The sequence below is a fragment of the Oratosquilla oratoria genome, chromosome 1 (assembly GCF_046742065.1).
Source record: "Oratosquilla oratoria isolate Oo_2021 chromosome 1, ASM4674206v1, whole genome shotgun sequence".
Taxonomy (NCBI): Eukaryota; Metazoa; Arthropoda; class Malacostraca; order Stomatopoda; family Squillidae; genus Oratosquilla; species Oratosquilla oratoria.
Window position 1 is genome coordinate 87,039,814 of NC_134777.1, and position 15,000 is coordinate 87,054,813.

The window sequence follows — 15,000 nt, forward strand, 5'->3', positions numbered from 1 at the left end:
AGAGAGGGATAAGAGAAAGAAGGGAAAGAGTGAAAAGTGGAATAAAAGGAAAAAGAGTGAAAGAAGGAAAGGAGAGAAAAAAGAGGAAAAAGAGAATAGAAAAGGAGAGGAAGAAGAAGAAAACGAGAAAGAGAGGGAGAGGAAGATGAGAATGAGTAAAAATGAGAGGAAGAAGAAAAAGAGGGAGTGAAAGGAGAGGAAAAAGAAGAAAAGAGAAAGAGAAAAGATGATGAAGTGAGAGAAGGAGAGGAATAAGAGGAAAACGAGAAATAGAGAGAGGAAGACGAGGAAGAAGAGATAGAGTGAAAGGAAAGGAAGAAAAAAAGAGAGAGGACAGGAATAGGAAAAAGAGAAAGAGAGGAAGGAGAGGATAAATAGGAAAAAGAGGAATAGAAGGAAGAGGTTCGAGGAGAAAGAAAGAGGAACAAGATGCAGATGAGGAAGAGGAGGAAGAATAGGAGGAGGATTAGGAAGAAGAGGAGGAGGAGGAAGAGTAGGAGTAGGAGGAGGAAGATGATGATGATGAGGAGGAGGAGGAGTGACTTATGAGGGGCGAATGAAAATGAAGAGGAAATGAAAAAAAAAACTTAGTCCAAAAGGAGGATTAGGAGGAGGAAGAGAACGAGGAGGAGGGGGCAGGAGCAAGAAGAGGACGAGGAGGACGAGGAAGAAGAGGAAGAGAATGAGGAGGAGGAGGAGCAGGAGGACAAGGAGGAGGAGGAGGAGGAGGAGAAGGAGAACGAGGAGATGGAGGAAGGAGGAAGAGAGGAGGAGGAGGAGGAAGAAGAGGAAGAGGGGAGAGGATAAAGAGGAAGAAAACAAAAGAATAAGTGGAATAGTGAAAGAGGTGGAGAGAAAATAGAGAGAATAAATGAAAAACGGGAAAAAGAGAAAATGGAGGGGAAATGACAGAGAAAGAAAACGAACAGTGGGTAAAGGTGATAGAATGGGAAGATGAATAAAAAAAATATATATATAAAGAAAATGGGAAGGTGGATAAATTTGATAAAGAAAATGGGAAGGTGGATAAATTTGATAAAGAAAATGGGAAGGTGGATAAATTTAATAAAGAAAATGGGAAGGTGGATAAATTTGATAAAGAAAATGGGAAGGTGGATGAATTTGATAAAGAAAATGGAAAGGTGGATGAATTTGATAAAGAAAATGGGAATGCAGAAAAAGCACAATAAAATGGAAACGTGGATGAAGACGAAAGAAATGGAGGAGGTGGACAGAAAGTAAGGAGAAAAATCTTTGGAGAAGAAAAGAAACAAAAGACAAAATGAAAAAAAAACAAGTTTCTAGAACGGGAATGATGAAGAATGGGAAGACGGGAGAGGAAGGAGATGAAGAGGGAGAGGAAGAGGTAGAGGGCGAGGGAGAGGAAGAGGAAGGAAAACGGAGAGCGGAGGAGGAAGGAAAGGGGAAGGAGAGGAGGAAGGGATGGAAGGAGAAGAGAAAGAGAACGAAGAAGGAGATGAAGAGGGAGAGGAAGAGTAAGAGGGAGAGTAAGAGGGAGAGGAAGAGGGAGAGGAAGAGGGAGAAAAAGAAGGAAAGAAAGAAGAAGAGGTAGAGGGAGAGGAAGAGGGAGAGAGAGAGGAAGAGAGAGAGGGTGAGAAAGAGGGAGAGGGAGAGGAAGATGGAGAGAAAGAGGGAGAGAAAGAGGAAGAAGAAGAGGGAGAGGAAGAGAGAGAGAGAGGAAGAGAGAGAGAAAGGAGGAAGAAGAGGAAGAAGGAAATGAGGCACTATTACTGTATTCCTCATCCTCTTCGTCATTTTTTCCCTGTTCCATTTGTACGTCTCCATTACCTCGATGTCACTTCTCCACAAGAATAGAGGCGCTGGATATGTCCAATGGAATGCTAAATAATCTTAGACTCTTTCTGAATTGCAGATATTCTCGCATTGTGCAGCAGGACAAGCAAATCCTAGACGAGAATAAATGTACAGGAAAGACAATGCAAGAGAGGAACCATTATGGAAAACTTGTGTTACATGGTTTCCCACACAAATACACACACACACACGTACACACACATACATACGCGCGCGCACACACACACAAACACGTACACACATACACAAACACATACACACACATACATACGCGAGCACACACACATACACACACTCAAACACATACACATACATACGCACACATACATACGCGCGCGCGCACACACACACACACACGCGCGCGCGCGCGTACATGCACACACGTACATACAAATACACACAAACATACACATGTACACACGTACACACACATGTACAAACGGCAACGCACACGAACATACACACACACACATACACATATACACATGTACATTTACATGTACACACGGCTATGCACACGAACACACAACCACCCAGGCCCCCAAATAAGAATGCAAAGGCTCTCAAACCAACGCTCGTGCTTGTTAACATATGCTTTCGCATGGAGGTATGCTCACGGCATCCGCCCACGCCCCCCGCCCCCGCTTTCCGATTTATATGACGCCCAGTGGGAATAAGGCACCAGGCTCGCTGGCACAAATGTTGCACAGAACGCGACGCCACATTGCAAAACAGTAAGCCCCCTTTGGAGACACGGGAATCTCTCCCTCTCTCTCTCTCTCTCTCTCTCTCCCTTTTTCCTTCGCCCTCTCTCTCTCTCTCTCTCTCTTTCTTTCCTTCTCTCTCTCTCTTTTCTCCCTCTCTTCCCCCCCCTCTCTCTCTCTCTCCCATGGGTAGATGGGAATCAGGGGGAAGGGGGGGATGGAGATGAGGGGGAAGAGGAAGGGGAAAGGGGAGGAGGGGGAAGTAGATAGGGACAGCAGGGGGGAAAGGGGATGAGGAGGAGGGTGAAGATGATGGGGAAGTGGGATGGGGATAAGGGAAGGAAAGGTAAGGAGAGGGGAAATGAGGAGGAGAGGAGAATGGAGGAGGTGAAGGGAGGTGGGAGGGGGAAGAGGAAGGAGAAAGGGGGAGGGGAAAAGAGGAAGAGGAAAGAGGAAGGTGGGAAGGGGAAGAGGAGAAAGAGGGGGGAAGAGGAAGAGGAAAGGGGGAGGAAGAGAAGAGAGGATAGAAGATAGAAAAGGGATCTTGAGGAAAGGAGGGAGGACAGAGGGGAAGAGGAGGGGAATCGAAGGCGGGGAGGTGGAAGGAAGGGAGTGGAGGAAAGAGGAGGAGGGAGGCGGGGGAGGACGAGGGAAGATGATGAGGATGAGGATGCTGATGATGCTGATGATGATGCGGAGGAGGAGCAAGAGGAGGAAGGAGGAGGCGGAGGCGGAGGCGAAGGAGGGAGGAGGAGGAAGGAGGAGCAAAGGGAGAAAGGAAAAGGAGGGAGGAGGGAGAGGAGGGGTAAGAGGGAGGACTAGGGAGGAGGAGGAGAAGGAGGAGGAGGAGGGGTGCAAGGGTGGAAGACAAGAGAGAAGGAGGAGGAGGAGGAGGAGGAGGAGGAGGAGGAGGGAGGAGGAGCAGAATTCGTCAAACGCAAAGGTCTCTTGCTCTGTTCTGCAACGGAATCAACATCTGCTAATGTTCTTAAATGTTCTTCACATTTCCTGGAACCCTCAAAGAACAATTTGATAACGAAAACATGGACGAAAGAACATTTGAACAATGATTGTTTGGTACGCGGAGGAAACGTACATGAGGAAACGTACATGTGGGAAACGTACATGTATACATACATATACATACATATGTACAATTACAAATAGGTATACACATGTGTTCACACAGACATTTTATGTTTCTCTCTTTCTCTCTCTCTATATATATATCTGCCTATCTCTTTCACTCTCTCACGTTTTCTATCTCTTGCTCCTCTTTTTATCTTTACATCACCTTCCTCTCCTGCTCCTCTTCTTCTTCCTCCTCCTCTTCTTCCTTCTCTTCTCCTCCTCCTCTTCTTCCTCTTCTTTTTCTCCTCCTCATTTTCTTCCTCCTCATCTTCTTCGTCTTCCTTTCCTCCTCTTCTTCTTCCTCCTATTCCTTTCTCCTCATCTTCTTTCTCCTCTTCCTCTCTTACTCCTCCTCCATATCTTCCTCCACTTCCTCTACTCCTCCTCATCTCCCTCTTCCTTCTCCTCTTCCTCTCCTTCCAATACCTTGTATATTCTTGACCCCATGTTTGAGTGGTCAGACGACAGGACACCGAAGTTCAATCTTCGTGTTCAAAAAGCTGAACAGCGTATCAACGTGTTCGATTTTGAACAAATGGCTCGAACACATAATATATTCTAGCCAGCTGCCGGTAATGCAATTTTTCCAATAGGGCTTTAATGATGATTGCATTTCTGGCTTTTGAATTGATGTTCCCGGCTCCGGCTTTGTTTTACTCAATAAATGCTCTAATTCGATTTTGAGGGGATTTGTGTCGGGTACAACCAGACTGTGATTCTGTTTTGTTTTTGTTTTTTTGGGGGGGGGGAGGGAGGCGTACAGTAACCCCCCCCTTCGCCCCCTTTTTTTTTCTATTGTCCTTAATTTGGTTTGCGGAAATGCAAAACCGGAATTCTTTTGTGACTTGGTCATTTGACCTTACATTTCGTAAACTTGGTCATTTGACCTTACATTTCGTAAACTTGGTCATTTGACCTTATATTTCGCGAGATGGTCATCTGACCCAACACAGGTCAAATCCTCAGTTACGCAAACGACTCAGTCTGCATAGACACATATACCTACTTAAAGACATACAACTCTAGTTTGCTACCCGCAACCCCGAGGAGACAGGCAGCGATCCTATACCATTTCCATACATCTCCATCAAGATATGCTTCAGTATCATCTGTGTTGTATGTCATCGACCAAAAGGTCTCCTGTCGGCATGCTCTTTCTTTGTAATCCTTTGTATTCATATGGAACTGACTTATATGCGATTAGTCGCCGGTTGTAAGCTCTTCTTGTATGAAAATGTGGAAAAGGGTCGAAGGTGACCGAGCGTCAACCTCTCGGGGCTCCACTTCCACACAGTGAAGACTGTCATAGAGAAGACCGTACTCTCCGACGTCCTGTGTGTGTGTGTGTGTGTGTGTGTGTGTGTGTGTGTGTGTGTGTGTGTGTGTGTGTGTGTGTGTGTGTGTGTGTGTGTGTGTGTGTGTGTGCGTGAGTATTTGTGTGTGTGTGTGTGTGTGTGTGTGTGTGTGTGTGTGTGTGTGTGTGTGTGTGTGTGTGTGTGTGTGTGTGTGTGTGTGTGTGTGTGTGTGTGTGTTTGTATGTGTGTCTGCGCGCGCTCGCGTTCGTGTGTGCGTTTACGCGCGTGTAGATTATATGTATACGCTTGTTTAGTTTGTTCTAATAAAGACAAACTCTTACACCAACAAATACTCGAACGCACAAAACTACACACACAAATACACATACACGTACACACACGCATACACAGACGTACACATAAATGCACACACACAGTTTGGTAGTGCCATCCATTTACTGGTACAAAAATGAAACAAAATGAAACAAAACAAAACAAATTCAAATACATTAGTTTTAGTGTAGCTTCAGCCAGGTTTTAATAGCATATACAGAGGCACTTCCGTGTTACAGTTTTGTTATTCTAACGTTTATTATGACTGTCACCAGGGGATTTTATTCAGATAAGGGAAGACCCTGTGGACTGGAAAGGGATTCTCAAAGAATGATATATATATATATATATATATATATATATATATATTATATATATGTATGTATATATATATGTTGTAGTAGCAAATTTAGACTTTTAAGTTGGCGACTACAATATATATATATATATATAAATATATATATATATATATATATATATATATATATGGAAGCTCGCTGGCTGAGCGGGTTAGGGCGTCGTTACTTGCGGCGAAGGCCGAGGCGAGGGGATGGCGGTTCGAACCCTGCCACCGGCGAAGTTGAAACAAGGGCATTATGGTTCATTAAATTCCACGCTACAAAGTCTTCTGCGAGGGGCACCGTCATAGCCTTCCGATATGAGGGAGTTGTGACGTTAAACCATATCATCATCAATATATATATATGTATATATATATATAGTTGTGTTATATATATATATATATATATATATATATATATATATATATATATATATATATATAATCTTACAGTAATTCGTGACAATTTATCACAATATTTACTGTGATTGCATTATCCTACCGTCTAAAATATTTTATTTAATACACAAAATACACTCGTATAGACTAACATCTAAAACACTAATTACTGTTTTATATGGATTTTGTTGCTGCCACCATGTGATTTTATTGAAACAAGGGAGGGCATTTCAGGGTTCAAACCGGTTTCGTTAACCTTAAGAAAACTGGACTATTTTTCCTCCGATTGTTGGAGCAAATTTGCAGCCCGCAGCTTTCGGGAAGGAATCTGATTATATGCTGGAGGAAAATCATTTTTCTCCAAAATATCAAATAGCATTCTACGTAAATTGTTGATAAAAGAAAATAGTTTACCATAGTCATTTCCCAGCGGAAAAAGTGCTGGAGGTAGTCGGTACCGTCGATAAATCGGAGGTTGGAGGAAAAATAGCCCAGTGTGATAAGCGGTTGGGATCAGGGTCTTTATGTAGATTTCATTCCTATCGTCAGTCGATTCTGTTGACTAAAGAAACTCACTTTATTGTTTAGGTTTAATGACAAAGTTTGTGTTCTATGTTCTTGTTGTGACTTTGTGTCTTGGTTATTTTTCATTTCATTCACGTCACGTGACTCGTGTCTACCCTTTCCCACGCTTAGACAGGACATTCCGATGTCGAAAGGGCCCTCACTGCCTCAGCATTACCTAAGTGCTTTGATAAGCACAAGTTGATGCAATACTGAGTGTACAGGATCAATAGCGTAAACAACGAAACTCTTTAATGAGGATTGAGGAGCGTGCGTCCGCCACGCCAAGAAGACCTCACGACCCTCCTTTGAGTACAAATGTACAGGTGTACAAAATATTGTACATCGAACTTTGAATAAGTCCCATTAAGGCTCATAACAAAAGTACAAATGTACAATAAGACTACGTACTGTACATCGGGATTTGATTAAGCCCCATTAACCCTCATAACAAATGTACAATATACAATTAAGTACTGTACATCGGGCTTTAAACCTCACTATACCCTCATAACAAATGTACAAATGTACAATAAGACTAAATATTGTGTATCGGGCTTTGAATAAGTCCCATTAACCCTCAATACAAAAGTAAAAATGTACAAATGAATAAGTAATGTACATCGGGTTTTGATTAAGCCCCATTATACCCTCATAACAAATGTACAATTGTACATCGTTTACAATACAATAAAAATGTACTGTACATCGGGCTTTGATTAAGCCCCATTAACCCTTCTAACAAAAGTACAATGTACAATTGAGTACTGTGCATCGGGCTTTGACTAAGCCCCATTAACCCTCCCAACAAAAATACAATGTACAATTAATTAAATATTGTACATCGGGCTTTGATCAAGCCCCATTATACATGCAATGGAATAGAACTTTGGGGTTGTACTTACAATCTTTCGACGAGATTGGAGAAGCCATGGGCTACCAGCATGCAGAAGCCCATCGAAGGCATGTAGAGAACCCGCTCAGCCACGACGAAGCCCACTGGGAAGAAGAGGTTGGTTGCCGGCAGGAAGGGCAGAACGAGGAAGGCCAATCCCTGTAAGAAATTTTGATTTTGTAATCTTTCTTCGGCCTCAAGGTCTCCTCTCCCTTTCCTTATCTATTACTATTACAATTGAATTTTGTTTTCTAGAATCAAAATCTATTTTCTTTCTCTCTCTTTTTTTATTCTCTGAAAGAAATTTTCATTTTGTAATCTATCTTCGGCCTCAAGGTCTTCCATTCCCCCTCCTTAATATCTATTTTATTATTATTATCATTATTTTTTTAATCTTGTATTCTAGACTCAAAATCCTTTCCCCTCTCTCTCTCTCTCTCTCTCTCTCTCTCTCTCGATTTTCTGCAAGTAATTTTCATTTTGTGATCTTTTTACGGCCTCAAGGTCTCTTACTCCTCCGCCATTTTCTTTTTTCAATCTTGTTTTCTAGAATCATGATTTATATCCCTTTTTTCTATATTTTTTCTTCAAGAAATTTTCATTTCTAAATCTTTCTTTAGCCTCAAGGTCCCTTCCCTCCTTTTTTCTATCTTGTTTTCTGGCCTCAAGGTCCATTTCCTTTTTTTTTTTTTTTTCTGCAAGAAATTTTCGTTTTTTAATTTTTCTTTGGCCTCAAGGTCCCTTTCCCCCTTTTTTTCTAAATAGCCTAAGCTCGCATAAGGCCCGATCTATGGGTACTGCTGTGACCTTAAAATGTACCATATCCATCTTGTTCAAGAAGGACAGCAACGGCCTGCACTATAAATAGAAGCTTTTCACGCCACGACCTCGGTACGGCAGCGTGGCAGCCCAAGACACGAACCACTACACCTTCAAACCGTGGATGGCACCTAGAAGGGGATACATAATACTCTATATAATCCGCTAAAGCTCACTAGAAGTTCATTTGGGCTGTTTATGTCTCTAAATAATCCACTGGAACATTCCACGCTACTCCACAATCCAATTTATCCATCCATTAACATCCACGAACGCTCTCATCCCACGACATTAAGTGTCGTCACGGTTTCCAAAACGGTTCGGACAAGAAGCGGGAGGAACAGCACTCCTTGAACGAAAAATTTTGGGACCCCGGAGCAGAACTTATTGCGGCGACCGTATGTGAGGTAATGAAGGGTATTTTCCTCTTGTCATCTAAATTACCATTTGTTACTACTACACTGGGGATTGCTTTACTATATACTGTCCAATACATTCCTCTACAGTACACGACAGCGAACCGACACTGTCCACAAGGATAGAAGCGCTGGTAAAATAGTCCAAAACAATAATTAATCTTTACAATCTCCAGATGTCATTCCATTTTCTATCATAGAATAGACAATCAAATGTACAATATATACAATGTCTACAATATATAATAAATACAACTCATTCCTGACAGCTTCCGTGTACAAACACACACACACACACACATATATACTGTATATGCAATGTGGATGTATTATATATACACATTACACACATACACACACAGACACACACACACACAGACACACACAAACACACACACAGACACACACACACAATGCAGTAATAGAGCCTGATACATTTCGTCCTATATATGTAAATAAAGTAAAATAAAATAAAATAATATAAAATAGTAGAAAATATAATAGAGTTGAATAAAACAAAATGAAACAGTATAAAACAAAAATACAAATTAAATAACGAATAAAATACATAAAGATGATTAATAAAACGTGTGCGTGTACGTGTGCATGTGTGTGTGATTCACCATAGTCTTGGATCACCTGTTGGACTTGTAATCGACAGTTATTACCCTCCTGGATGAGAGCTCAGAGCTCATATACGACCGATTTATGTGTAATGCTGTGACCTTACACACACACACACACACACACACACACACACGCACACACACACACGCACACACACATACACCCAACTCCCTGACCATGAGTTGGAGCGCAGCGATACTGAAATTATTTCAACTCTAGGCGAGAATCGAACTCGGACCGCTGGAGTAGCGGTCGTGAACACTACCACTGCGCCATCGAGCCGTGTGTGTGTGTGTGTGTGTGTGTGTGTGTGTGTGTGTGTGTGTGTTTGTGTGTATGTGTGTGTGTGTGTATGTGTGTGTGTGTATGTGTGTGTGTGTTTGTGTGTGTGTGTACATACGCACATGTGTACACATACATCCATTTACATTTTGCACCTAGTATCTTTTAGACCACTTAGAACTTTCTAGAGAGGATACAAACACGTTGTCTAGGCGTCAAACTATCAAGAAAATAACCAAACAGGAATCTCTCTCTCACATCTTGTTGCAACATATTTACTTACAAACCAATAACTCTGAAAATATCAAAATTAATCTCAAAACTCAAAAACAGGACTGGGATGAGGGGAGAAGGGGGAGGGGGAGGAGGAGGAAGAGGCGACGGAAAGGAGGAGACAGAAGAAGAGAAAGAGGAAATTGGAAAAGAGACAGGTAGAAGAGAAGGAAGGAAAGGGGCAGGAGGAGTAGGAGGAGGGGAGGAGGAGGGGAGGAGAAGGAGGAGGAGGAGGGAGGAGGAGAGGAGGAGGGGGAGGAGGAGGAGGAGGGGAGGAGGAGGTGGAGATGTAGGAGGAAGGGAGGAGGTGGAAGGGAGTAGGAGTGGGAGGAGTAGGAGGAGGAGGAGGAGATGGTGGAGGAGGAAGAGGAGGAGAAGGAGGTGGAGGAAAAGAGAAAGAAGAAGAGGAGGAGGAGGAAGAGGAGGAGGAAGAGGAGGAGAAAGAAGGGGAAAAGAAAGGAGGGGAAGAGAAAGAGGAGGTGGAAGAGGAGAAGATGGAGGTGGAAGAAGAGAAAAAGAAGAGGAGTAAGTGGAGGAGGAGAAGGAAGAGGAGGAGGACGAGGTGGAAGAAGAGAAAAATAAAAATAAGAGGAGGAGAAAGAAGTGGGGGAAGAGGAGAAAGAAGATGAGGTGGAGGAGGAAGATGAGGAGGAGGAGGAAGAGGTGGTGGAGGACGAAGAGGAGGAAAAAGAGGAGGAAGAAGAGGAAGATGAGGTGGAGGAGGAGGAGGAGGAGGAAGAGGAAGAGGAAGAGGAGGAGGAGGAGGAGGAGGAGGAAGAGGACTCACCATGATGATGACGTTGGCGTGGGGTCGAGGGGCCACGAAGAGGGCGTGGTAGGAGAGCTTGGTCAAAACAGCATAAACACTAATCGTCCCGAGGTTCCTGCCAAAGAAAAAACACAAATAAATAAGTAGATAGATAAATAAAGAGGTAAATAAATAAATAAAAAACATACACAAATAAATAATAAGAACGTGAGATAATAATGATAATAGTGAGATGATAATATCTCACTTGAAATACTGAGTCCAAATTACGTAAATAAATAAATGAATAAATAAATTAATTAATTATTAAATATATAACTATAATACGAACGTTAGGCTGCCTAAAAATGTGAGATGATAATGATAATAGTGAAATAATAATATCTCACGTAAGATTCTGAGTGAAATATAAATTAATATATAAATAATTATTAGGAGAATGTTATTCTTCCTAAAATCGTGAGGTGATGACGTTAACATCTCATGATATATATTGATTAAGAAATAAGTAAATGAATTAACAAACGAACAAATAAATAATTATTAGGAAAATGAAGGCTTCCTAAAAGTGTGAGATAATGACGATAACATCTCACGAGAAATGAGTGATAAGAATAATAATTACATAAATATATAATTATCAGGAGAATGCAAGGCTTCCTAAAATCGTGAGATAATGACGATGGCATCTCACGAGCTATATAGAGTGAGAAATCAATAAATAAAAATATATAAATAAAAGCGTGAGATGATGAGATATTGAGTGATTCTGTTTACATAATATCACAAAGGTCCTCAACCAGGACACATAGTCACCCCCCCACATCCCCCCATTGCCCCCCTTGCCCCCCTCCCCACGCCCCCTCCCTCGGCCAGGACCCCCATTTTAAAAGATTCTGGAGGTCAGGGCGGCGGAGAGAAATGGCTCCCCCGGGTCCTCCAGTCACGTAGTCCCGAGTTCAATTCCCGTCAGGGGTAAGAGTTGTAAATTCTTATTTCGATAAAAGTAGGATATCATTTATGTCCATTCAAGCACGCGCGCGCACACACACACACACACACACACACACACACACACACACACACACACACACACACACACACACACACACACACACACACACACACACGCACGCACACACACACACACACACAACCCATTATTCTTTGTATACTAAATGATTTTCTAATTCTCATTTCTAAAACATTATTAGAATACGTTCCGTTCTTTCATCTTAGGGAGTGGAGACGGAGAGAGATATATATATAGAGAATATATGATATATTTCCATTCTCCAGGCATTACTATTATAATTATTGTTATTATTATCATTATTACTATTATCATTATTATTATTATTATTATTATTATTATTATTATTATCATTACTATTACTATTATCAATTACTATTATCATCATCATCATTATTATTACTATTTTTATTATTATTACAATTATTATTATTATACATCGATTAATATTATTCAAAAGAACCAACAACGCAACAGCGTTACGTAAATATTGGGTCCCATTTATCTTTTTATAATTTTCACTTTTTATTTTTCTAACAAAGACACTAAAACCTTTGTGTACCTTAATAAACTTATAACAAATTAATTCTTCATATCGTCAGATAATTTTATTAAGTCTATCAAAAATCCCTGAATTATCAATACGATGTTTAATATATATATTTTTTTTTCCTTAGGTACATATTACTCCAAGTCATTATGTTAGCTGCTAATATTAGCTTAATATATTCTTAATCAGGGAAGTGCGTAGCTTCTTGGCGACAGAGAGCGTGTTACGGAGATGAATAAAATCATCTGGCGACAGTAAGTAAGGGGTTTGTGTAAACAAGCTATAAATATACTTCAGTTGTCAGATTCCCAAAATTGAGAAAAAATCTCAATAAAAAAATAAAAAAAATAATTATATGAATAAATAAGTGAAAAATAAATTAATTAATCAAAATAAACAATTAGATAGATAAGCAAACAAATAAAATAAACAAAAGATACAAATTTCATTTTTATGTTGTTCCATTTTCTTTGCTTCACATGCAAGATTTTGTCTTTTAAAAATAGTAATAATAAAACTCCAAGATATGATTTTTTTTCTTTTTCTTGAAGACCGCTTAGCATACTGTCTTGCTCCCTAAAAAGATTTTTGGTTCTTAATGGTTCCTTCACTTGCCCCAGCGTGATGTCTTTTTTCGACTTTCCATTTTTCTTCTATTTTTCTGTCAATTCTTTTTCTTCCGTTTTTTCCCTTCCATTTGTTGGTATTTTTCGTATTCCGTTTTTATTTTTTCATTACAAGAACAAAATAGAAATAATCGTATATCTCGTGCTTCACGTGTAGTCGGGTTCTCGTGTATTCTTTAAGAAATTTTGAGTACGTCTTGCATTCTTTCGTTTTTCGAAAATTTTAGAGAAACTGGAGATGTGGTGCAAAAGTACCAAAAGCGAGTTACCTCAAGGGATTTGATGTAAATACTTTTTTCTTTCCAAAATTTTTATGGAATACACTGTCTTTTTTCCGAATTTCCTATTTTTTCTGATGACTTTTTCTGAGATATGTAGTTGTCATTGTTGTTGTTATGTTGTTGATCTTGTTGATGAAGCTGTTGTTGTTATTCATGACAAAATTGATGTTGACCACTTCGATTCCTGGTTATTGTTGTTGTTGATTACTATCAGGTTGCCGGTTCTGTTTTATTTGTTTATTTATTTATTTTTCAACTTCTCTTTGTCATTCTTCGTTTTGCAACTGTTTTTGCTTTGACTGAATCTTTTGCTCCTGTTGTTTTGTTTATGTTTTTATGAACTTTTTCACTCGAGGGCACTTTACTCGGACAAATCAAACTAAACTAACGATGTTATCAGCTAACCGAGGTCATGTTAACCTTCATTGCAGGTCTTTTGATCGAAGGTAATCAAATAGGTTTAGTTACAGATTTTAACTTCTTTCACTACAAAACTAATGAGGATAAATAACTAAAGTCTGTCTCTGTCTGTCTGTCTGTATATATGCATGTCAGCCTACCTATCTCTCTCTCTCTCTTCTTTCCTTCTCTTCCTCCTTCTCTCTTTTCCTCTTTCTCTCTTTTACTTTCCCTCCTTCCCTCCCTACCCACCTCTCACCCTCCTTCCTTCTTCACCTCCCATTCTCTTCCCTCCCTCCCCTCCAACCTTCCTCCCTCCCTTCCTTCTCCCCCTCCCACCCTCTTCCCACCTTCATTACTTTTCCTCCTCCCTACTTGCCTCTCCCCCTCCTCCGTCATTGCTTATCCCCCCTCTCTTCCTCCCCCTAGCTCCCCCCCCCTTTCACGACGTCTGTCTCTTGGCATCCCGATCTCCCCTCCTTCTCCCTTTGTCTTCGTTGTCACTCCCCGGACTTCACCCCCTCTCTCCCCCTCCCCTCTCCCCCCCCTCCCGGCATCGCATTGTTGCCATGTCTACGTCTAGCTCCTTCTAATCCATTTTCAGGCTAATGTGAATTCGTCCTGATATGCTCGTCGGGTCCCGTCGCAATGTCACCAGGACAGGGTTTGTCCCTAATGTGTCCTATCGTGGATAACCTGGGAAATCTTTCTGAACACAAGATTAATTATAATTTTTCATATATATATATATATATATATATATATTATATATATATATATATATATGTATATATATATGTATATATATATATGTATATATATACAGTGTGTGTGTGTGTGTGTGTGTGTGTGTGTGTGTGTGTGTGTGTGTGTGTGTGTGTGTATACATATAAGAACATAAGAATGAAGGAGACTGCAAGAGACCACAAGGCCTACACTAGGCAGCTCCATATCCATCACCACCTGTCATCCCCATCCATAAAGCTGTCTAACCGTTTCTTAAAACACACACACACACACACACACACACACATATATATATATATATATATATATATATATATATACACATGTACATATATATTTTGGGGTGGGGTTCATGCGTGTGGACATACACACACAAACATACATACATACAAAATACACACACACACACACAACTGTACTCCTAATGGTAATGTTATACACTCAAGTATCACCATTACCCACATAGACACCTCTCAAGCCAATTTGAATACCATAAGGGCTTCTGTTTCCTTATGTTCTGTCTGTCTGTCTGTCTGTCTGTCTGTGTCTCTGTTCAGACACACTACTATGGAAGTTCGCCAATCTCCTATACATGGTTCCGCAGATTAGGGCAGGTGTTGTGATACCGGGCTGGACTTCTAACTCAGCAGTTCTGAGTACGGTGCCCGCTCACGAATAAAA

The 15,000-nt window shown here is 40.7% G+C and overlaps 1 protein-coding gene across 1 annotated transcript in view; it reads right to left on the reverse strand.

Moving 5' to 3' along the window:
* LOC143020417 (protein O-mannosyl-transferase Tmtc3-like) overlaps positions 1-15,000 on the reverse strand; it is a 1,217,697-nt gene that overhangs the window by 131,436 nt on the left and 1,071,261 nt on the right. Inside the window, exons 8-9 of the mRNA XM_076176856.1 lie at positions 10,702-10,798; positions 7,508-7,656 (exon numbers count right to left, since the gene is read on the reverse strand). Coding sequence (XP_076032971.1) covers positions 7,508-7,656; positions 10,702-10,798 — 246 coding nt within the window. The remainder of the gene's footprint in view (positions 1-7,507; positions 7,657-10,701; positions 10,799-15,000) is intronic.